We start from the raw sequence: 25,815 nt of genomic DNA, 5'->3' as shown, positions 1-25,815 counted from the left end.
AGAAGCAATAACTTAGCATTTCCCCAAATAAGAGAAGATAAATGAAATCTTCAAATGCAACAAACATACTGAAAATACAGATAACAGACATACACACAGAGACGCATGCATACACAAATGTGCAACAAGCATCATTAGTCTTACTGGCATGAACAAGTAACTTACTTTCAAATTTTATGTCCCTGAAGGAGCATTAAAATTCTAATACAGGAATAACACAGCAATGCAAATCTCAGTTGTAAAATTAGCCAGCAGGGGAGAAAAGTTAACTCAGCTAGAAATGATGTCAAGGGTTGAGCAAGAGAGAATCAGCATTCCCTAGCCTTGTCCCTTGGTGCCTGCTTTCTGTTGATTGATACATTGTTTGATTTGGAATTTACACTGTACACCTCATTTGCTTTTGCCAATCATTCAAAGAAATCCCTTCTTGTATTTTAACTGTTTGCAGGGACCTGGACTGTTCCAAGATGGCTACTATCTGCCTCTTGCCTGCTAGAGTCACTCTGAAAAGCAGAGATACAAGGTTGTTCTGATCCCACAGTGTCAAGACCCTGCATCCCACCCACCCCCAGACTTTCCACCCACCTGTATCTGGGCCTGTTTCACTTATTTTAAATTCCTCTACCATCCTTCCTGCTGTGAAACCACGCCCACTCCATTCACCTTTGCTCTCTGACTGGAATGCTTAGCAAGTTTATCCTCTTTGCACTCATCTTTTTAACAAATTTTAATCCTGGAAAGAACCCTGTTTGCAGTTCTCTGGGTTGAGATGCAAAATTCTAAGCACCACATTTATTAAGCTAAGCTTTGCTGAAGGTACTAGTCTAACACAGAGGACCAGTGTGAAGGGACATGGCTGCTAGCATGATTATTAGAAGGCCATTTCCAGAGATGACCCGAAACAATTGCAAGATCCTTAGGAAGAGAAAAATGAAGGAAAAATGTCAAGTAAAAGGAGTTTTTAAGATTTTTTTTTACCTAATCATAGCATCTCTTACTTCAAGCAGCATTTTAAGTAGCAAAAGACTTTAATATATCACATAGTGGTTTATTTGAGGTTTGTTTTTATGGGTATTTATTCTTAAGGAAGAAAAACAATTCAAGTACAACAGGCAGAAGAACTGACTTGGAAGTTCCTGATGCCCAGTGAGCCTTCTCTGTTTGCACTCTCTTCCCAGAGTTCAAGTGTGCCCCTACCCCAGGTTCTGGCTTGCTTACCTTCTCTCCTCGGGATCCTGTTACACCAGGAGGTCCAGGTCTTCCCTGGAGGAAAGAAAGCAAAGGTAGATTATGGCAGGTCCCAGGGATACACAGAGATGAGTGGTGAAGAGGATTCAGGAAAGTGCAGCTTGAACAGAGGCTTGGTAATCCTTAGGAGCTCAGGTTCCGGGATTCCAGCATTCCCAGCTAGGAAGTTCTTCCTCTGGATCTGAACCCCACATTGCTGTGTTGCCATTTTTGAAATCATGCAGGTATTGCAACTGGACACCACAGTCTGAGAAAACAGCACAAGGCCACCTTTTGCCTAAAGATGAGAGTGCCAGAGAGAGGACCTCACAAAAGGCAAAAGCACAAACATCCACATCTGCCTTCAGCCAGAGGGCAGAGGGCAGAGGGCAGAGGGCAGAGGGCAGAGGGCAGAGGGCAGAGGGCAGAGTCTGATGGAGCCCTTTGGAAATGCGTAGAGATCTTGGGTCTGGGTGGTTTTAAAATTAGGAAAGGACAAGAGTCTGCCTAGACTAGGACCAGGATTAGGAAACTACCATGGGAAACTAAGGCCCAGAGAGTAACATAGGAGATGCCAAAGGCATAGGGCTACTGTTCTTCTGACAGAAGCCAGAAGGAAAGAATGAGCATGCATACCTGCTACAGGGGAAGGGAGGAGAGATCAAGATCTGCCCTCTGAGCTGGACAAGTCATGGCCATCCACCAAGAGTGGGCTGCAAGGGGGAATTTATTGTAAACCATGGGAATGAGGCCATCTGTGCCCAGCACTCTCACTTCCTTCTGCTTCCAGTGGAAGTCCAACTAAGCCATCATCCAGTGTATCCTTCTAGAGCCTAAGCCATAGATGCACTTTCTCATGAACAATTATTACATTTATAGGGGCAGAGTGCTGATTTCTTCATGGATTTCACAGTTCTATCTCCTTTATCCGTATCAATACATCTTATTGTGTACAGGCCCATCTCCTTCATCTGCACCGATGCATCCTGCTGCACTCAACTCATTCTTCTTGATGAGCATTTGGGCTGCTTCTAATTGTTTCTTCTAGAGATGTGTTGCAGGTACCACCCCTGTATGCTCACCTCTCTGAGCATGTGCATCACCCATGGGTTTCACACGATGATAACATATCTTCCTACCCAAAGCGTAGTGGATGCAAAGCAGTGTGTCTTCTGCAATCCCTGTAGTGTTGGGTCTTACAGAATCAATACAGTTGAGGTCTGTGCCTTGCACTACTGTTGCCTCCAATAATCAGGAAATAAGTTGAGGTTGGTGCCCAGGTGCACTCATTCCTGTCCTAAGAACATGGCCCACCAGCCCCAGTCCCCACCTACCTGCTCTCCTGTCTTTCCAGGCTTCCCCGGGAATCCATCCAGGCCTTGCTGACCCTGGTAAAGAAGGAAAATGAAGAAATGAAGAGTGAATGAGTAGTCACATAGTGTGACTGTAGACTCAATGGTCACTGTCACAGAAAGGAAGGGCAATGTAGGCCCTGAGGGTCAAGCATGCCCAATCCCCATCTCCATCAAGCTCTTTTCCACATACAAGAGAGTTAAGCACATCACACAGAACAGTTCCAGAATAGAAGTTATTGGGGTCAAAGAGAAGAGGTGAAACATTTAAGAAACTATAGTTCTGTTTCCCTGTGAGACCCAGGGGTAGTATAATCTCCTCATCACCTGTATCCTTATGTGAGTTAAAGAAATAGATATATGGTGTTACATAGTTAGTAAAATGGTAGGCACGCTGTTTGTATTATCTACTCATGTAACAAATATGAGCATCCACCTGCCCTTGGAATGAACCTAAGAACTGACCACTAGCTAACAGCATGCCAGCATCCACCCATCTATCTAACCCCCTTCTTATCTGCTCACATTCATGTGCAGTTGGTTTGAATCTCCTATTCGATGTAGTACCTTGGACAAGCATCCTCTCTGTGCTTCCTGGGAATAGCAATCCCTCCCTCAAGACACTAATGAATCAGTGAATTGTGCCAACCTTCTCTCTAGGAGAAGGGTGCCCTGCTCCTATTCCCTCTCAGGATTGCTGGCTTGTGGGGAATGCTGCTCTCTGGGAGGGGGTGCAAGCACTGATGCTTCTCTGCCCATATGAAGTATGCCCAAGAGAGGAAGAACTGCCCAAGAGAGCTTCCCAGGGGCTACATCCCAGTCAATCACTCACAGCTATCCCAGAGCCCTCCTCCTGGAACCTACTGGCTTGAACTTGGGGGCTGCCCTAGAAGCTAAGTCTCTTAGCATGCAACTTGAAATTTCCTTTCGCCTGCACCCATACAAATGTAACCACCACAGATGCTTTCTGTCTTCTAGAAACTATTTAGTATGTCTTGAACAATTGATTTCTACTTTAAAGTACTATGTGATAATTCTTTTAGAAAGCCCCCTTGGCACAGGAGGCTCATGCCATGGGGAGAAGTGATTTCTGCATATTTTCTCTCTGCCCAAGGGTTCTACACCTGTTATTACACATTACCTCCTTCCTATTCCTTCTGATATTGGCCAGCTTGAGCACAGACAAATGAGAAAACCAAGTCTCAGAGTTAAGGAGCTATTTGATCAAGCTGAGTATGTGGAAGGGGAAACAATTCTGGAGCATCCTGACTCCTATTTTCACTACCCCAAGACCTGTGTATGGTCTGGGAATCCTTTGGATGTCTAGGCTGGGTGAGTTGTAAGAGTTGCAGTGTCCGTGGTGCCTCACTCCTCTTCTTAAGCTAGGTTATGCCTGCATCCAAAGCCACAAGAATGGAACCATGTGGTGGAACCACGAAAACTAGCAGAAACTGCTTATTTCCAGTGCAGAATAATCTCTCTTATGTCTTCACATTCAAAGCCCAAATTAAGTCCAGTGCCCAGAGTTCTCCCAGATATAGCTCAAACAGGGACAGATCAAAAAAGAGGTAGAGGGGAACTCCAGACCTGGGATCTGCAGACAGGTTGATTTGGCCCCTGAGGACCAAGAGACCTTGACTCTGCTGAGATCAATGGGCTAATCCCACCCCAAGGTAGGGCAGAGGTGAGCTGCTTTGGTCCCTGCCTTGGGCCCAACTTCCGAATGGTCACTCTGGGAACTCCCAACCTGGGGTCAGCAGGCAGATTGACTTGGCCCCTGAGGAACAAGCAACCCTGAATCTGCTGAGATCACTGCCCTAGTCCCACTCTCACCCACCTGGAGATCAAGTACCTAGAACCTGCCTGCATCCACCTTGAGACCCATCACAGTATTGAAGCCAGTTGCGCCCACTGGAAGAGAACCTTAGACCCATACACACCAGGAAAGGAAGAGACACCACCTGCACCCACTGGAAAAACAGATGGGAAGACAACAATTTAAGAACACATACAACAACAGGAAAACCAATATGATACCACAAGAGTCTAGGGATTCTACACCAGCAAGACATGAACATTCCAATACAGATGAAGCAGAAAACAACTTCATGCAGATGATAGAGACCCTAAGAGAGGAAATGAGAAAATCCTTCAGAGAAATGGAAGAAAAGACAAACCAAAAGATGCCAAACATCAAGGAAATACAATTAAACAGCTGAAGGAACAGTTCAAGACCTGAAAACTGAGATAGAGACAATAAAGAAAACACAAACTGAGGGAATGCTGGAAGTGGAAAAGCTGAGTAAACAATCAGGAACCACAGATACAAGCATAACCAATAGAATACAAGAGATGGAAGACAGAATCTCAGACACTGAAGATAAACTAGAGGAAATATATTCATCAAGCAAAGAAAATCTTAAGTCCAACAAATCCTTAACACAAAGTATCCAGGAAATATGGGACACCATGAAAAGACCAAACCTAAGGATAACAGGTATAGAAGAAGGTGAGGAAACCCAACTAAGATGTGCAGAAAACATATTCAACAAAATATAGAAGAAAACTTTCCCAACCTAAAGAAAGACATGTCAGTCAAAATCCAAGAAGCCTACAGAACACCAAATAGAGTGGACCACAAAGGAAAGTCCCCTTGTCACATAATAATAAAAATACCAAATATGCAGAATAAAGAAAGAATATTAAGAGCAGCAAAGGAAAAAGGCGGAGTAACATATAAAGGCAAACCTATCAGAATCACACCAGACTTCTCCATGGAAACTCTGAAAGCCAAAAGGACCTGGATAGATATTCTACAAACTCTAAGAGACACGGACGCCAGCCCAGACTACTATACCCAGCAAAGCCTTCAATCACTGTAAATGGAGAAAACAAGATATTCCACAACAAAACCAGATTTAAACAATATGTAACCACTAATCCAGCCCCACAGAAAGTACTGGAAGTTAAACTCCAACCTAAGGAAATTAAATACACTCACACAAACATAGGCAAGAGATAATCCCACTTAACCAAAATCCAAAAGTGAAGCAGGGTAAATCCACATACAATACCACTACCAAAAACAAATCAAAAACAAACAAGAATAAGTACTCAATGATCCTTAATTTCCCTCAATATTAATGGTCTTAAATCACCTGTAAAAAGACACAGGGTAACAGAGTAGATACAAAGACAAAAATCCATCCTTCTTCTGTATACAAGAAACACACCTCAACTTCAAAGACAGAGTAAAGGGTTGGGATTAGATATTCCAATCAAATGGGCCCAAGAAATGAGCTGAGGTAGCTATCCTAGTATGTAACAAATTGGACTTCAAACTAAAATCAACCAAAAGAGATGAAGAAGGTCATTTCTTATTCATCACAGGAAAAATCCATCAGGAAGAAGTTTCAATTCTAAACATCTATGCCCCAAATACAAAGGCACCAACATTTGTAAAAGAAACATTCTTAAAACTCAAATCACAAATAAGACCTCAACAGTTGTAGTGGGAGACTTCAACACCTCACTCTCACCACTGGACAGTAACACCAAACAAAAACTTAACAAAAAAACAAAGGAACTAACAGAGGTTATGACCCAATTGGGATAAATAGACATCTATAGAACATTCCATCCAAACAAAAAAGAACATACCTTCTTTTCAGGATCACATGGAACCTTGTCAAAAATAGACCACATACTGGGCAACATAGCAAACCTCAACAGGTACAAAATAATTGGAATAACCCTCTGTGTCTTATCAGACCACCATGCATTAAAGTTAGAATTCAAAATCAACACAAATTACAGAAAACCTACCAATTCATAGAAATTGAACAACACACAATTGCACCATTCCTGAAACAAGGAAGAAGTAAAGAAAGAAATTAAAGACTTTCTAGAATTCAATGAAAATGAAGACACAACATACCCAAACTTGTGAGACACTTTGAAAGCAATACTGAGAGGAAAGTTCATAGCTACAAGTGCTCACATGAAGAAACTAGAGAATAGTCACACCTAAGAGTTTGCAACACAGCTGAAAGCTCTACAAGAAATGGAAGCAAATTCACCACAGAGGAGTAGACTCCAGGAAATAATCAAACTGAGGGCAGAAATCAATAAAGTCAAAACGAAGTAAACAATTGAAAGACAACAAAGAGTTCATTCTTTGAGAAAATCAACAAGATAGACAGACCTTTATCCAAACTAACCAAAAGGCAGAGAGAAAACATGGAAACTAACAAAATCTGAAATGAATAGGGGGACATAACAACAGACACTGAGGAAATCTAGAGAATCTTCAGATCATACTTTGAAAACCTATACTCCACAAAATATGAAAATTTAAAGGAAATAGACAATTTTCTGGACAGATATTGCTTACCAAAATTGAATCAAGAACAGATAAGCAACTTAAACAGACCTATAACCTCTAAGGAAATAGAAGCAGTTATTAAACATCTCCCAACCAAAAAAAAATCCCAGCACCATATGGCTTTAGTACAGAATTCTACCAGAAATTCAAAGAATAGCTAATACCAGTACTCCTCAAATGGTTCCACATAATAGAAGCAGAAGGGTCATTGCCTAACTCTTTTTACAAGGATAAAATTACCTTGATACCCAAGCCACACAAAGACACAACTAAGGAAGAGAACTACAGACAAATATCCCTCATGAACATTGATGCAAAAATACTCAATAAAATAGTGGCAAACCAAATCCAAGAACATATCAGAGAAATCATCCACCATGATCAAGTAGGCTTCATCCCCGGATTGCAAGGTTGGTTCAACATTTGAAAATTTATCAATGTAATCCACCATATAAACCAACTGAAGAAGAAAAACCACATGATCATCTCACTAGATGCTGAAAAAGCCTTTGAGGAAATCCAACACCCCTTCATGAGATCAGGAATAACAGGAACATGCCTGAACATAATAAAATCAGTATACTTAAGCCAACAGCCAACATCAAACTAAATGGAGAGAAACTCAAAGCTATTCCTCTAAAATCAGGAACAAAACAAGGCTGTCCACTCTATATCTCTTCAATATTGTCCTTGAAGTTCTATCTAGAGCAATAAGACATCAAAAGGAGATCAAGGGGACACAAATTGGAAAGGAAGAAGTCAAACTTTCACTGTTTGTAGATGACATGACAGTCTACATATGTGAATTGAAAAACTCTACCAGGGAACTCCTACAGCTGATAAACATCTTCAGCAAAGATCAGGATACAAGATTAACTCAAAAAAATCAGTAGCCCTACTATATATGGAGAATAAATGTGCTGAAAAAGAAATCAGAGAAACATCATCCTTTACAATTGCCACAAACAACATAAAATACCTTGGGGGTAATGCTAACCAAAAAAGTGAAAGACCTGTTCATAAGAATTTTGAGACTTTAAAGAAAGAAATCAAAGAAGATACCAGAAAATGGAAGGATCTCCCATGCTCTTGGACAGGTAGGATCAACATAGTAAAAATGGTAATCTTGCCAAAAGGAATCTACAGATTCAAGGCAATTCCCATCCAAATCCCAGCACAATTCTTCACAGACCTTGAAAAAACAATTCTCAACTTTATAAGGAAAAACAAAAGACTCATGATAGCCAAAGCAACCCTGTACAATAAAAGAACTTCCAGAGGCATCACAATCCCTGACTTCAAGTTCTATTACAGAGCTATAGTCCTAAAAACAGCTTGGTATTGGCACAAAAATAAACAGGTAAACCAATGGAATAGAGTTGAAAACCCTGATATTAACCCATACACCTACAAACACCTGATTTTTGACAAAGACACTAAAGCTATACAAGGGAATAAAGTAAGCATCTTCAACAAATGGTATTGGCATAACTGGATGCTAGCATGTAGAAGATTGCAGATAGATCCATGTCTATCGCCCTGCACAAAACTTAAGTCAAAATGGATCAAAGACCTCAACATAAATGTAGCCATACTGATCTTATTAGAAGACAAAATAGGAAATACCGTTGAACGAATTGGTCCAGGAAACTGCTTCCTGAACACAACACCAGTAGCACAGACACTGATATCAACAATTAATAAATGGGACCTCCTGAAACTGAGAAGCCTCTGTAAGGCAAAGGACACAGTCAACAAGACAAAATGACAACCCACAGACTGGGAAAAGATATTCCAACCCCACATCTGACAGTGGGCTGCTCTCCAAAATTTATAAAGAACTAAAGAAGCTAGTCTCCAAAACACCAAATCATCCAATTAAAAAGTGGGGTACAGAACTAAATAGACAATTCTCAAAAGAGGAATCTAAAATGGCTGAAAGACACATAAGGAAGTGTTCAACATCCTTAGTCATCAGGGAAATGCAAATCAAAACAACTCTGAGATAACTTCTTACTCCTGTCAGAATGGCTAAAATCAAAAACACCAATGACAGTTTATGCAGGAGAGAATATGGACAAAGGGGAACACTCCTCCACTGCTGGTGGGAGTGCCAACTTGTACAGCCACTTTGGAAATCAGTATGGCGATTCCTCAGGAAAATGGGAATCAGTCTACCACAAGATCCACCAATTCCTCTCTTCGGCATATACCCAAAAGAAGCACAATCATACAAAAACGACATCTGTTCAACGATGTTCATAGCAGCAGTATTTGTAATTGCCAAAACCTGGAAACAACCTAGATGCCCTCAACTGCAGAATGGTTAGAGAAAATATGGTATATTTACACAATGTAGTACTACTCAGCGGGGGGAAAAATGGAATCTTGAAATTCACAGGCAAATGGATGGAACTAGAAGCAATCATTCTGAGCGAGGTAACCCAGTCACAAAAAGACAAACATGATAGGTAATCACTCATGTGTAGATTTTAGACATAAAGGATTACCAGCCTACAATCCACACTGCCAGAGAAGCTAGTAAACAAGGAGGACCCTAAGAGAGACATACTTGGCCCCCTGGAGAAGGGGAAAGGGACAAGATCTCCTGAGAAACTTGGGAGCAAGTAGGGGAACTAGCAGAATGAGAAGGGAGAAGAGGAGGGGTGAGGAAGACATGACGGGGCACAGAGGTTGAGTTGGGGGAAGAACAGAAGAGAGCAACATAGAGATAATAGAATAGAGGGAGACATTTTAGGTTTAAAGAGAAATCAGGCACTAGGGAAATGTCTGGAGAGCTACAAAGATGACACCAACTAACAATCTAAGCAACAGAGGAAAGGCTACCTTAAATGCCCCCTTCTGATAATGAGATTGATGACTAATTCATATGCCATCCTAGAGCCTTCATCCAGCAGCTGGTGGAAGTAGAAGCAGACAACCACAGCTAAACTTTGAACTGAACTGAAACCCAGTTGCAGAGAAGGAAGACGGATGAACATAGGGGTACATATCAGGCTGATGAAACCCACAGAAACAGCTGACCTGAACAAGGGAGACCTCTTGGTCCCCAGACTGATAATCTGGGAGACCAGCATGGGACTGATCCAGACCCCCTGAATGTGGGTGTCTGGAAATCTATGGGGCCCCTTGTAGTGGATCAGTACTTATCCCTAGCATAGGAATGGACTCTGGGATCCCATCCCACATGGAAGGATACTCCCTAGACACAAGGGGGGTGGCCTAGGTCCTATCCCCGAATATATGACAGACTTTGAAGAGCCCCTATGGAAGGCCTCACCCTCCCTGGGGAGCAGATAGGCTATGGGATAGGTAGGGTATTAGTTGGGGGGCAGAGGAGGAAGGGAGGGAGAAGGACCTGGGATTAACATGTAAAATAATCTTCTTCTAATTAAAATAAAACAAAAAAAACAAATGTTACGATAAATCTTTCCAACAAAAGCCACCGAGCCCTACCACCACGTGGGAGCTTTACGCCAGCTACCCGCCGGATTTACACCCAAATGAATACACAGAAACTTGTACAATGCTGCTTGGCCAATGACTAGGATTCTCATCTGCTAACTCAGTCTTAATTATTTATAAGACTTATCGGACGCCTTGATGGCGTCCCTCCTGGCCAGTGGATCACATCAAGCTGCTGGAGCAGGAGCGGAGGGGAAAAGAGGGCCCTTCCTGTTTCTCCTTCACTTAAATATGAGTGTCCTTGCTATGTCACTTCCTGTCTGGATCAGCACTTCTCTACTACATTTCCCAGAATCCTCTTTGACTCCTAGTCCTGCCTAACTTGCCGTTTCATTGGCCAAACAGTATTTTATTTAACAATCAATAAGATAAACATACACAGTACATTCCCTATCAAGCAAACACACAGAAAGAGGCAGTCCTGTCTGGACACCTGGACCTTGTCAGCTCAGTAGTCTGCATCATGTCTCAACATCAGGTGCACCAGGCAGCAAGCAGGAATGCAGAGAAGCAGGAGGAATTCATGAGAGCACAGATGAGGGAAGCAGAGAGGAGACACATAAGATAGACAGGCAATGAGGCAGAGAGCAAGTCAAAGACAAGAAAGACATGGAGGAGATACAGAGGCAGAAAGAAGAGGACCAGGTAAGAGAGCTTAGGATGGGGTTACAGAGAAAAAGACAAAGACATACAGAACATACACAGATAGCTAAGACATATGTTGAAAGAAATGTCAAAGAGGAAGATGGACTAGAGAGAGATAAACAAAATGGGGGCCACGAAAATGGAAGAGAGATGCTGAGACAGAAAGCCAGGCTATATACAGGAAATGGAAGGAGGGGGGAACTACAGGAGGAAGGCAGGGAGGGAGGAACTGCAGGAGGGAGCGAGGGAGGTAACAGAATAGACAAACAGGAATATCAAGGCTCTGAGATAATGACAAATAGAGAAAAAGATTGCCTCAGGTCAGAACCAAGCCCTCCTCCCCACTATCCAAATCTGTGTGAACTCCCATCAAGTGTGGAGTCTCTTTGTGACTCTGTTTCCCCATCCACAAATGGAGACCAATCCATTTCTCTGCTTCAGTGAAGATTAATGGTTCTAATATATCTGAAATGATTTGAACAATGACTGGTGGAATGAATATATTAAATGTCAGTTAAGGAAAATGGAGATGCACTATGAGGAATAACAGCAGGTCACAGGGGCCACACAGTAGGGAGCAGCATGGGAGAGGAAATCCAAGTACAAGGGGGTTACGGAGGAGTCTGGAACTCTGAGTTCTAATCCTAGGTCTGCCCGACAGCTGTTTCCTTCTCTAACTCAGCTCTTCTCATGTTCAGAAAATGAGATATGAAAATTAATTAATGCAGTTACAGTATGAAAACACCAACTGGCATGCTGTCAGGGATCACATGAAGAAAAGTTAATTCTGAGTTCAGTCCAGCACAAAATTGCAAACTTACTTAAAATGTTACAAGGGTCTTCTTGAGCCTGAACTTTGTAGACAGCAATACAGTGGGGCAAGGCAAATAGGGACATGCCGGTAAGTTCTATGCTTGTCACACACTTAATTCAGTAAGGAACTATGTTTGATCAAATGGAGGTTCATCTGCTGAAGTGAGAACCAACCCACTGAAGAATAATGATGTTGATGTAAATATACAATGAACCCCTCCCATGTGCAGGAAGGAAACCCAGCCTCAAAACCCAAATGAAACAAGCTAGTTAGATGGCTCCCCAAAGATGTGAGATTCCCAGTCACAGTCCAGTCTGCAAAGTCCACAGACCCTCAAGGAATTCAGGGACTGCCATTCTCAATATCTGACAGCAAGGGCACAATCATCCCATTGTAGCAAAATAGATTCAGCCATTCTGAATCCTGGCTGATTTGGCTTAATGAATCAACACACGTGAGGTGCCCACTGACTCTAACGCAGTATCTAGCAGTCTTTCCCGAAGCATAGAGCCCACCCACTAGCTGTATTCCTACCACACTGTCTCCATGCCCACTACCACTTGACCACGGATCACACTCACCCAGCAGGGAACACTGTGTCCTCCCCTGAGGTCTGAGGAGAAGTTCAGCCTCCATGGAGGGGGAAGATGGGAGTCCTGAGAACTCAGAGTTGAACAGTCTGCCCACACCCTTTAGGCACCTCTAAGCCAATGATGCCTCTCCCAGGGAACTCTACCAAAGGCCTGGCTCCCTCCAGGTTCTAAGAGGAATCAAATTCTAAAAGTAATCCAACCTGGAGATCCTTGACAGCAAACTGCGGGACTCCTTCTGCACCTGATGCCTGAGATCTCAGGATTCTGAGTAGCTTCCCCTTAAATGTTGAGCCAATGAACCAAGGAATGCACTTCTATATGTCTGACACATAGGGGTTAATCACAGAGTACGTTCAATAGACCGCAAGTCACCTCTAAAGAATAAAGCCCTTGGAGGGTGACTGACTGACTGACTGATAACTTCATATGAGGCAGTATCAGTGTGAAAAGATGAAACACTGGAGTAGGAGTACCTCACATCACCTGATAGCACTTGGGTTCAGCCCCATAAAACACCATATCCTGTTTCTGGTTCCTGTTCATCGTTGCTGCTCAGAGTCATCTGACACAAGTGACCTGCGTGCCTGACCGAGTTCAGTGGCGGGATCTGAAGAACGAAACACCCAGAGGCAGCCCTACCTCCATCCGCCAGCCCAGGTAGGCCAGGAACTGTTTCCAGTTCCTATTCATCGTCTCTGCTCAGAGTCATCTGATACAAGCGACCTGCATATTGGACCAAGTTCGGGGTTGGGATCTGACTGATCCCACTGAGGGCTGGTGACAGCTCTGCCTCCAACTGCCAGCCAGGAGGGACGCGGCACGCCCGAACAATGCCAATGCCCAAGTAACTTTGACACCTCCATCCACGAGAAGTGGATGGACATCAGATTATTGGATCTGTTTGCATCTACCAGAAGAGAACTTTGGTCCCATGCCCACCAGGAGAGCAAGAAACTCTTGCTACACCCACCAGAAGAAAGGATGAGAAGAGGAAAAGGTAACAGCACATCCAACAACAGAAAACCCAATATGACACCACCAGAGACTAGGAACCATACACCAGCAAGACTTGAACATCACGATGCAGATGAACCAGAAGAGAATGACCTTAAAACATCTTCATGAAAATGATAGAGGACCTCAAAGAGGACATTAGAAAATCCCTTAAAGAAATGGAAGAAAAAACAAACCAAAAAGTACAAGATATCAATAAGTCTCTCAAGGAAACAGTTCAAGACCTAAAAACTGAAATAGAGACAATAAAGAAAGCACAATCTAAGGGAATTCTGCAAACAGAAAGCTGGGTAAACGAACGGGAACTACAGATGTAAGCATAACCAACAGAATACAAGAGATGGAAGAGAGAATCTCAGGAGTTGAAGACACACAACGGAAATAGATTCATCAACCAAAGAAAAATCTTAAGTCCAACAAATCCCTATCACAAAATATCCAGGAAATATGGAATACTGTGAAAAGACCAAAACAAAGAATAATAGGTATAGAAGAAGGTGAAGAAATCCAACTCAAAGGCACAGAAAACATATTCAGCAAAATCATAGAAGAAAACTTTCCAAGCCTAAAGAAAGACATGCCAATGAAAATACAAGAAGCCTATAGAACACCAAATAGACTGAACCAAAAAAAGGTCTCCTTGCCACATAATAATCAAAACACCAAACATGCACAACAAAGAGAAAATATTAAAAGCAGCAAAGGAAATAGGCCCAGTAACCTATAAAGGCAAACCTATCAGAATCACACCTGATTTTTACATGGAAACTCTGAAAGCCAGAAGGTCCTGGATAGATATTCTACCTACACTAAGAGACCATGGATGCCAGCCCAGACTACTATACCCAGCAAAGCTTACAATCATTATAGGTGGAGAAAACAAGATATTCCATGACAAAACCAGATTCAAACAATACATATCCACCAATCCAGCCCAACAGAAAGTTTTGGAAGGAGAACTGCAACCTAAGGAAATTAACTACAACCAGAAAAACATAGGCAATAGATAATCCCAACTTACCAACAGCCAAAAGGAAAAAGGACAGAATCCCACACATAATCTTGCCATCATCATCAAATCAAAAACAAACAAGAATGAACAATAATAAATGGTCATTAATATCCATCAACATTAATGGTCTTAACTCCCCTATAAAAAGACACAGATTAGCAGAATGGATAAGAAGACAGAATCCTTCCTTCTGCTGCACACAAGAAACTCACCTCAACCTCAAAGACAGATGGTACCTAAGAATTAAAGGTTGGGGAAAGATCTCCCAATCAAATGGAACCAAGAAACAAGCAGGGGTAGCAATCCTAATATCCAACAAATTGGACTTTAAACTAAAATCAGTCAAAAGAGATGAAGAAGGTCATTTCCTTCTCATCACAGGAGAAATCCATCAGGATGAAGTCTCAATTCTGAATATTTATGCCCCAAATACAAAGGCATCCACGTTTGTAAAAGAAACATTACTAAAACTCAAATCACACAAAACCACACACACTTATAGTGGGAGATTTCAACACCCCACTCTCACCACGGGACAGGAACACCAGACAGAAACTTAACAAAGAAACAAAGAACTAATAAAAGTTATGATGCAATTGGATTTACCAGATATCTATGGAACATTCCACCCAAATACAAAACAATTTACTTTCTTCTCAGCACCACATGGAAACTTCTCCAAAGTCGACCACATACTTGGCAACATAGCATACCTCAACAGGTACAAAAAAATTAAAATAACCCCCTTTTTCTTATCAGACCACAACGCTTTAAAATTAGAATTGAACAACAACACGAACTACAGAAACCTACAAACTCATGGAAATTAAGTAACACCCAATTGAACAATTCATAGGTCTAGGAAGAAATAAAAAAGAAATTAAAGATTTCCTAGAATTCAATGAGAATGAGGACACAACACATCCAAACCTATGGAATACTTTGAAAGCAGTACTAAGAGGAAAGTTCATATGGCTAAATAAAGAAACAGGAGAATAATCACACTAGAGAATTAACAGCACAACTGAAAGCTTTAGAAAACAAAGAAGCCATTACACCACGGAGGAGCAGACACCAGGAAATAATCAAACTGAGGGCTGAAATCAATAAAGTGGAAACTAGGACAACAATACAAAGAATCAATATAACAAAAAGTTGGTTCTTTGAGAAAATCAACAAGATAGACAAACCTTTATCCAAACTTACCAAACAACAGAGTGAACATGCAAATTAATAAAATCAGGAATGAAAAGGGGGACATAACAACAGACACAGAGGATATCCAGAGAATCATCAGGTCATATTTTGAAAACCTATATTCCTCAAAATTCAAAAATCTAAAGGAAATGGACAATTTTCTGTACAGATTTCACTTACCAAAATTAAATCAAGAACAGTTAAGCAACTTAAATAGACCAATAACCTCTAATGAAATTGAAGCAGTCATTAGAAGTCTCCCAACCAAAAAAGCCCAGGACCAGATGGCTTCAGTGCAGAATTCTACCAGAAATTCAAAGTACAGCTAATACCAATTCCCCTCAAAGTATTCCACACAACAGAAGCAGAAGGGTCATTATCAAACTCTTTTTATGAGGCCACAATAACCTTGATACCCAAGCCACACAAAGACACAGCTAAGAAGAGAACTACAGACCAATATCCCTCATGAACATTGATGCAAAAATTCTCAATAAAATATTGGCAAATCGAATCCAAGAACACATCAGAGAAATCATCCATCCCAGATGGATCGAGTAGGCTTCATCCCAGGGATGCAAGGATGGTTCAAAATATGAAAATCCCTCAATGTAATCCACCATATAAACAGACTGAGGGACAAACTATCACATGATCATCTCACTAGATGCTGAAAAAGCCTATGACAAAATCCAACACCCCTTCATGGTAAAGATCCTGAAGAAATCAGGGATAACAGGAACATACCTCAACATAATAAAAGCAATATATAGCAAGCCAACAGCCAACATCAAATTAAATGGAGAGAAACTCAATGTAATCCCTCTAAAATCAGGAACAAGACAAGGCTGTCTGCTCTCCCATTCCTCTTCAATATTGTCCTTGAAGTTCTAGCTAGAGCAATAAGACAACAAAATAGATCAAGGGAATACAAATCGGAGAGGAAGAAGTCAAACTCTCTCTATTTGCAGATGATATGATAGTCTACATAAGTGACCCAAAAAACTCTATCAGGGAACACCTACAGCTGATAAACACCTTCAGCAAAGTGGCAGGATACAAGATTAACTCAAAAAAATCTGTAGCCCTACTATATACAGATGACACATTGGTGGAGAAAGAAATCAGAGAAGCATCACTCTTTACAATTGCCACAAACAACATAAAATACCTTGGAGTAACACTAACCAAAAATTGAAAGACCTATACTGTAAGGATTTTGAGTCTCTAAAGAAAGAAATTAAAGAAGATATCAGAAAATGGAAACATCTCCCATGGTCTTGGATAGGCAGGATCAACATAGTAAAAATGGCAATCTTGCCAAAAGCAATCTACAGATTCAATGCAATCCCCATCAAAATCCCAACACAATTCTTCACTGAGCTTGAAAGAACAATTCTCAACTTTATATGGAGAAACAAAAGACCAGGATAGCCAAAACAACCCTGTACAATAGAGGAACTTCTGGAGGCATCACTGTCCCTGACTTCAAGCTCCTTTACAGAGCTATAGTAATGAAAACAGCTTGGTATTGGCACAAAAATAGACAGGTATACCAATGGAATAGAGTTGAAAACCCTGACATTAACCCACACACCTACGAACACCTGATTTTTGACAAACAATCCAAATATATATGCTGGAACAAAGAGAACATCTTCAACAAATGGTGCTGGCATAACCGGATGCAAACATGTAGAAGACTACATATAAACCCAAGCCTTTTACCCTGCACAAAACTTAAGTCAAAATGGATCAAAGACCTCAACATAAATGTAGCCATACTAAACCTATTAGAAGATAAAGTGGGAAATACCCTTGAATTAATCGGTACAGGAGACCGCTTCCTGAACATAACACCAGTAGCACAGACACTGAGATCAACAATTAATAAATGGGACCTCCTAAAACTAAGAGAAGCTTCAGTAAGGCAAAGGACACAGTCAGCAAGACAAAATGACAGCCCACAGACTGGGAAAAGATATTCACCAACCCCACATCTGACAGAGGGCTGATCTCCAAAATATACAAAGAACTCAAGAAGCTAGTCTCCAAAACACCAAACAATCCAATTTAAAAATGGGGTACAGAACTAAATAGACAATTCTCAATAGAGGAATCTAAAATGGTTGAAAGACACATAAGAAAGTGTTTAACATCTTAGCCATCGGGGAAATGAAAATCAAAACAACTCTGGGATACTTACTCCTGTCAAAATGGCCAAAATAAAAAACACAATGACAGTTTATGCTGGAGAGGATGTGGAGAAAGAGGAACACTCCTCCACTGCTGGTGGGAGTGCCAACTTGTACAGCCACTTTGGAAATCAGTATGTCGACTCCTCAAAAAAATGGGAATCAGTCTACCACAAGTTCCAGCAATACCATTCCTAGGCATAGACCCAAAATAAGCACATTCATACATCAAAGACATCTGTTCAACAATGTTCATAGCAGCACTATCTGTAATAGCCAGAAACTGGAAACAGCCTAGATGCCCCTCAACCGAAGAATGGATGGAGGAAATGTGGTACATTTACACAATGGAGTACTACGCAGCAGAAAAAAAACAATGGAATTTTGATATTAGCAGGACAATAGATAGAACTCGAAGGAACCATTCTGAGCGAGGTAACCCAATCACAAAAAGACAAACATGATATGTACTCACCCATATGTGGATTTTAGACATATAGTAAGGGATTACCATCCTACAATCCACACTGCCAGAGAAACTAGTAAATAAGGAAGACCCTAAAAGAGACAAACTTTGTCCCCTGGAGAAGGGAAAAAGGTCACCATCCCCTGAGCAAATTGAGAACATGTGAAGTAGAGGTGGAGGAAGCTACGAGAGTAAGAAGGGAATAAAAGGAAGGATGCAGAAGTCATGAGGAAGCAGGTGTACATTAGAAAAAAGGACATAAAACAGGTAGGATTTTAGTTGGGGGGTGGTAGAGGAGGAAGGGAGGGAGAAGGGAACTGGGATCGTCATGTAATTCAATCTTGTTTGTAATTCAAATATATAAAAAATAAAAAAATAAAAAAATAAAAAAACACGATATCCCTTAAGCATCTAAGGAGTTTCTCCCATATGCCAACTCTTATGTTTTCTTTCATAAATCTTTTGACCTCACAGCCATTTCCTGAGACAGGTAGTGTTATTCCTGGTGGATAAATTGGAGCTTGAGGTCTGAGAACTTAAAACCTCACCCAAGGTCTGAGACTCATATAGCAACCACCAGAGGCACAGCCCAGGTTATCTGACTCCAAAGCTGGGACACTTCTCATTTCACTAAGTTGACCTCATCTTGAGCTGTTCTGCCAGTGCAGAACATCTTCAGAGTTTCAGAAGCTCAGTGTTCACAGCCACCTACAACTGTCTAGACATGGCCTTCCAGGTAGCACCAGGTTTCACAACATGCGGTCATTGGTGCCTTTAGTGGGTTTGCTCCTCTCTGCACTTTGGTAGATAATATATTAGAGTTTGCTAACCATGCAGCCTGAACAATTCACTTGGGCTTCTCTGTCCCTCAAACACAGGGATCTCTTGTGCTATAGAGATTTCAGCTGTATCCCTCAGACACCTGACAAACTCTTAAGGAAAGTCTGTTTCCCAATTATGGAAAGCACACCACAGTGACAGAGTAGAGGTGGATTCTCAGCCATTGCATGCTGGAATGAGGCCCAGTAACTAAAGGACCTGTCTCTCAGGAGATGATGGAAACGTTCTTCCTGCTGATGTAAGAAATCAAAGAGGTCCCTGAGAATATTAGCTATTATGGAGGGATACTATCTCAGCCTAGATACACAGGGGAGGGCCTAGGCCCTGTCCCAAATGATGTGACAGATTCTGATGATCCCCATGGAAGGTCTCACCCTCGCTGGGGAGTGGATGGGGGTGGGAAGGGGTGTTGGTGGGGGCCATGGGAGGACAGGAGCAAGAGGGAACTGGGATTGGTATGTAAAATAAGATTGTTTTTAAATTAATAAAATTTATAACATAAAAAAAGAATTGGAAAGGGGCCTAATTCAACATGTTGAACAGTTAAGAAAATGGATGTTCAGAAAAGAATCCAGCTAGTTCCAAGCTATACAGCTCGGTAGCCAGAATGACAGAAGCTATGGTATCCTTATTTTTAGATGGCATAATTCTAGACATAAAGCATACTAAAGATTCCTCCAGAAAACTCCAACTAATGAACATGTCAGGTAAAGTGGAAGGTACAAAAATAACACACACACACACACACACACACACACACACACACAGTAGTGTTCAGGCAGAAGAGATAACTCAGCAGTTAAGAAGGCTGGCTACTCTTTCATAGGATCCAAGTTTGCTTCCCAGTACCTACATGGCAGCTCCCAATCCTTTGTAATTCTAGGTCGAAAGAATTAGAAACCTTTTCGGGATTCTATGGGTGCTGAGGCATGCACATGGTGTGTTACATACAAACAAGCAAGCACACTTAAAATAAAAATAAATCTTTTTAAATATGCCTAGCCTTCCTAGAGCAAAGACAAAGAGGAATTATAGGACATAGACCAGCACATCTTAGGTGGCTTTGTGGAATAAAATTGGTACATATGATGAAGTCTATAGGATTATATCAGCTTCTAGGCTGTGCATACACCAGGATGGGGAGACTGAAAAGTAATTTTCATTACATTCCAAGTGGACTGAAAGAAAACTAAATTACTTAATGAAAACATCCCATGCAGCACTGAGGAAACAAGGCTGTAGGAGGAGAGAGTGGGATGCAGCCTGCCAGGGTGTCAGGACCCGCCTAAGGAAGTAAGTCGCAGGTCTAAGAAGACTTGGATCTTGCCCAAGCCTTAAGAAGCTGAAGCATGGGCTGCAGAAGAGGGCTATGAGAGGGAGGGAGCAGGATTTTGCAGCCCTTGGCTTCTAGAGGAATGCTGAACAGACATGGTATTACATAGATCAAAGAAGCAAATGAGAACTAAGAAGGTAAATACAGTTCCATGTAAGATATGAGTTCCTGGCACCAACTAGGCTTTCCAAGCTCTAATCCAGAAAATTTTGCCCTGGAAAGTCTTATGTCTCCTTGAGCAAGATGATGAAGGCCACAGCACCAGGCTTCTGCCCTACTGTGCAGTTTGTTTTCATGGCATGAAGTGAGCTAGCACATTCATACCTGCCACACACATGTGTACATATAAACACACATACATGTACACATATACAAACAAATTGAGTGAAAAGCCCCCAGCATTATCTCTCTTTTTGTGGAAGTGGTATTAATTGCCCAGTATGGACTTTAAATACCTTTTCTCCTGGAGCTCCCCTTTCCCCTTGTTCTCCTTGGAGACCCTGGGAGAAAAAAAAAAAACAGCAATGACACACTTTACAATGTGGCCTCCCTGTGCCCACTCTCTGAAGGTACCTAGAAAAACTTCACCGTCTCACTAGCATCACCCAACTATAATCACAAGGAAGTCTGAATTTCTCCCTCAACCTGGACGTTGAACCCAACCACTTTTAGATGTGCTGCTGGGATTGTTTCCCTGGCCTGGGCTATAGGTCCTCAAAGCTATGAACAGGAACCCATCTCAGCTCATCTGACCAAGGGAAGACTATTACATCACTTTCGCAACCTGGAGCCTACAGTTCTATCATGATCATTGATTCTAGGCAGTAGCTCCCCTTTATCAGCCTCTTCTCTACTCCAGGGATAAAACAGAGAGACCTGTATCCACTTACCTTCCTCTAGAGCATCACCCAGATCCTGTGCTATGAACCCTCACCCCACTTCAGTCCCTCCCTCTCCTCCTCTTTCCTGGAGGAGAGCCTCAGATCGTATGCAGAAAAGGTGTGAAGCTTTCTAGACTGATACTGATTCTAGAGAGAACACATAACATCTTTGATCTACATAAGAGCATAAGGACCAAAGCCTTGAGATGGTCATTTGAGGAAAGTGGATCTGCAGGACCACACAGTTCTAAAAGGTGAGAGAACACAATAGCATCTTAGTTGCATCTAATCACTGTGGCCATTCATACTGACACTAGATGATCTTGTATTTCCACAAGACAATGCAGCTGTTTTGATCAATATTTTTACAGCTTCTTTAATTTGTAGATAATCTCAAACTTTTTTCACTGAGACACAAAAATAACAGTTTAATGACAAAGAAGCCACTGTACCCTTTGTATGCCACACCTAAATGTGGTTCACCTTTTAATCAAAGGATACTCTGATACTTGTCTAGCATCTAGCCCTGTTGTGGGGGCTGTGAATTCTCTAGACTTCCTTCCAGGATTAGGTGACTGTGCTCTGTGCATGTGGGTAAAAATGACTTCTGCCAAGTTTCATACACTCCTGGGCTCTGCCCTGCTTCATTAGGGAAAAGGACTCCAGGAATGTGCATTTAAACTTGTCCGCCTGGTGATTCATGAGTCCCATAGCATTTAAGAATGTCTACTCTAAGATAAACTAAGTTTTCCTTAACATCCAACCAGCAAGTGACAACTGTATAGACTGAGGTGAAAGACAGGTTGGAGAGCCAGCTCCTGACACCTGCAAAGAGGGACAGAGCCATCTTCCAGACAACTGTCTACTTACTGGAGCGCCAACATGCCCAGCAGGTCCTGGCAGTCCAGGAGGTCCCTGAAGCCCCTGCAGAAAAGAGTCCATACCAAATGATGGGATGGAAAAAGGACAAGTGCTTCTCAGCCAATGTTCATTTAAGAAGGTGAACTACTTGGTATGTTATGTATGCTGCACACACTGCTACACACAGGGGTCCCCAGAAGATACCCCCTGACCTCTGCCTCATCACCTATGGCTGACCCTTCCACCTGATACCTGGTGAAGCCACAATCACTGGAGGGCTCAACCTAAAGGAAAGGCTAATGGCATGGCCTCTGAGTCATTAGGAGCCCACTTTCACTTGCCCCAAGACCTTTTCATGGTCTGACCCATACAGGTTGGTGGCTTCTGAATCTGCAGCTGATTGCTATGGCTAAAGATATCAAGAAGCCTCATGGTTTGTTCACCCTGAGAAAGTCAAAGGGACTCCCAGAATTCTAAGCCTAGCCTGATTAAGCAGAAACCTCACCAGTCTGAGGACAACACATTTGTACATATCTATGAGAAATCCACTACAATAAAATAAATGGGCACTTTTTCTGTCAAAGCTATCCCAACTTTTATAAAATACCCTATAGTAACAAAAATGTAGTAACAGTGCGTGCACACACGCGCACACACATACACCTACATGCTTTAGTGCTTCACTGATTTTGGTTGAAAACAAAGGAAAATAAGAAAGGATGCCTGGGGCTATAAGTATGTAAAAGCTATATACTTTACTATGGCATCTGAATCACTGGCTACCAGGCACAAACTGAAGAGGAAGAGTAAGCTCTATTTGGATTGGTGTGGAAAGATCCTTCAAGTTTCTATGGCTATAGAGAATAACAAATTTTTCAACAGTATGACCGATTTTTGTAAGAATGCAGGAGGAATATACATGCATATATTCCCATATGTATGAAGTTACATGAGAAAGAGGCAGAAACCTACCCAAGCAGCTCATCAATATCTAAAGCAACTGGATTTGCACCCCCTCAGAACATAAGCAGCTCCCAGCAATACTTACCCTCATGCCCACCTCTCCAGGCAGTCCCGGCTCTCCCAGCTCTCCTGGCTCCCCCTGTACAAAATCATCACATGGTCACAGTCAGTACAATATAGGCCCCAGGCATACCAAAGGGGCTGCAAGATGCTCTGGGTGTCCATTCCCCACAGCCCAGAACTCATTAGAAGTGAGGTAACAGTGGTGAAGAGCTCCAGCAGAACTTACTCTTATGCCTTTACTGCCATCTCTTCCAGGTGGCCCAGGTGGGCCCAAGGATCCCTAAAATGAGAGAAAAAAAGAGAATGCCAATCAATACAGGATAAAGGCAGCAATGGGGCAGAGGAGAAAGCATCAGGTGGGAGGAGGAGGCTGGAGTAATACTCAAGAAAACCATGAGTATTCCTGTAGCCTCAAATATGCTCATGTTCTCCATGTCATCTTTGCCTATCGAATGTTTTCTTAGGCATATGAAGAGACAAGAGTGACACAAAGCACAGAGGAAGGTGGGCACCAGCTCCTGGAAACCTGGAGAATAAATCCAGGTCATATTCAGAATGCAGAAGTTTGCTGGCAAATGGTGGCTATGGCCAGACCACCGTGGCCTTCCTTTTTTGCACCATGGGCTCAGAAGAGTTCCAAGGTGAATCACACATGTGCAACAAAATGAGGAAGCTAAGACAGGGTTTAGTCAGCAACTCATCTCTATCTATCTGGGATTTGAGGAAAGGAGAGACATCCCACTGATCTCCACGTCCATCTGTCCATCCTTACCTGTGTATAATGAGGCACATGTCTAACTGGGAAAGTTTCCCAAGAGGAAAGATTTCTCTGAGTGAACAGTGGGTGTTTCTGTGGTCAGTAATTTTCTAGGACATGGGGGTCTTGAGGGGGTTTTTTGGGGTCAGATTGTCATAATCATCTTCCCTGGGGGAATTCCCAAGGCAAAGTGTCCTTGGCTTCCATTTACCCATCAACAAACTGGGGAGAAAACACCTTGTTGGGCTTTCCAGGGATAGCAATGGCTAATCACTTCAGGTAGAGGTGAGTCCTAAAGAGACTGAGCACTGACTGAATGCAAATAATTACTGTCATAATTAGGTCTGTTAGGGAAGAGTCAACATTAGTTATAAAGCCATACCAATTATATTTATTAAAGAAACAACAAAGACGCTGCAACCCTGGGTTCATAGTTATTGTATGTTTACCATAAGCCCAGCCCTAGGTGCTCTATAGTAATCTCTGAATGTAACTCATCCCCACAATCAACATTTATCTGCATTTCACTTAGCTCACGAAATGAAAGCACAGGAAGGTGAAGCGTTTTGCCCAAAGCCACAGCTTTTTCCCATGAAAAGCTTGACTCTAAGGCCCCGGAGAATGCCTTTTCACTTGGCCACAGCATCTGGACACACAAGTCCAGTGGTGCTTCATGATCTTACATACAGACCAAATGCTGTTGTCATGGAACATAGTGATCTCTCAGGATCCCTTAGAAGCCCACATGACAAGATTAGAAAGATGGGGGAGTTAATGCTTTAGTATGCCATCATAGCTCCCTTCTTTAGGGACCATGCTCTCCTCTTTTAGCCTCAAAAATCCCACTACACTAAAAATATTTCAGTCTCCACATCATGGGAGCCAGAACATCAGCACAGACAAGAGACTGAAATGGTGGTCAAGTATAGGGAAAGATCAAACCCATATGCTCTACTGTCTCCAAGGCCCATGTTCCAGATTCCTTCCTTTACTGTTCATCCATTGGAAGTACCCCAGCCTCCTTAACTCTGTATCCTTCTATCCTAAAGAGTTAAGACCAAGGTTTTCCAAAAGAGAAACATCATGAAAGAATAAGTACTTCCTCTGAGGAATTTTTCCCGAGTGCTTCACTCAGAATGAGGTCTATTTGGGCACTCAGTGCAGAGTTCTCCTGACACACAGGTTACCCGCTTCAAATAGCTCGTTCTTTGAAAGGTCAGTCTGTCTTCTGGCTCCTTTAGATTTGGATCCTGAAGCTGAAAGCAGGAAAGGATATCAGATGTGTTCCTGCCTTGGGAATAAAAGTGGTCCAAGGGGTGTCTAATAAAGAGATTCAGGGGTGTGCCTGGTAACAATGCCAAAGAGAACGCTGGAGAGTTCCAGAACCTTTGCTTTCTTCACAGCTGTATCTTTTCTAGCTTGTTGGTTCTATCACAGGGATATCCAGAGGAGGTCTTTGTAGTCTGGCCCATACATTACCTGGGAACTCTGAGATGGAGAAACAAGAGGACACTGCACAAGTTCCTGACATGACACTAGAGCTCTGCAGATGTTCCCTGGGCATCAATTCTTTCTAGATACCTTTGGCTTTTAAGGGAAAGTCACATAAACCCCTGTTCAAAAATAAGACTTGGCCTTATGGCCCACTTGAGCACAGTGAACATCCCAGTGTAGAGGAAAGAGAATGGTCTCAAGAACTGGCATGCCACAGCTTTAAGATCTCCTATATTTC

General features: G+C 42.1%; 1 protein-coding gene across 1 annotated transcript in view; it reads right to left on the bottom strand.

Annotated features, from left to right (window-relative positions):
• Col22a1 (collagen type XXII alpha 1 chain) overlaps positions 1-25,815 on the bottom strand; it is a 286,090-nt gene that overhangs the window by 178,172 nt on the left and 82,103 nt on the right. Inside the window, exons 12-17 of the mRNA XM_027415259.2 lie at positions 23,553-23,606; positions 23,349-23,402; positions 22,310-22,363; positions 21,014-21,058; positions 2,562-2,615; positions 1,219-1,263 (exon numbers count right to left, since the gene is read on the bottom strand). Coding sequence (XP_027271060.2) covers positions 1,219-1,263; positions 2,562-2,615; positions 21,014-21,058; positions 22,310-22,363; positions 23,349-23,402; positions 23,553-23,606 — 306 coding nt within the window. The remainder of the gene's footprint in view (positions 1-1,218; positions 1,264-2,561; positions 2,616-21,013; positions 21,059-22,309; positions 22,364-23,348; positions 23,403-23,552; positions 23,607-25,815) is intronic.

Source organism: Cricetulus griseus, chromosome 4 (genome assembly GCF_003668045.3).
Source record: "Cricetulus griseus strain 17A/GY chromosome 4, alternate assembly CriGri-PICRH-1.0, whole genome shotgun sequence".
Classification (NCBI taxonomy): domain Eukaryota; kingdom Metazoa; phylum Chordata; class Mammalia; order Rodentia; family Cricetidae; genus Cricetulus; species Cricetulus griseus.
Note: the sequence above shows the minus strand (reverse complement) of the source record. Positions and strands in the feature narration are given on the sequence as shown.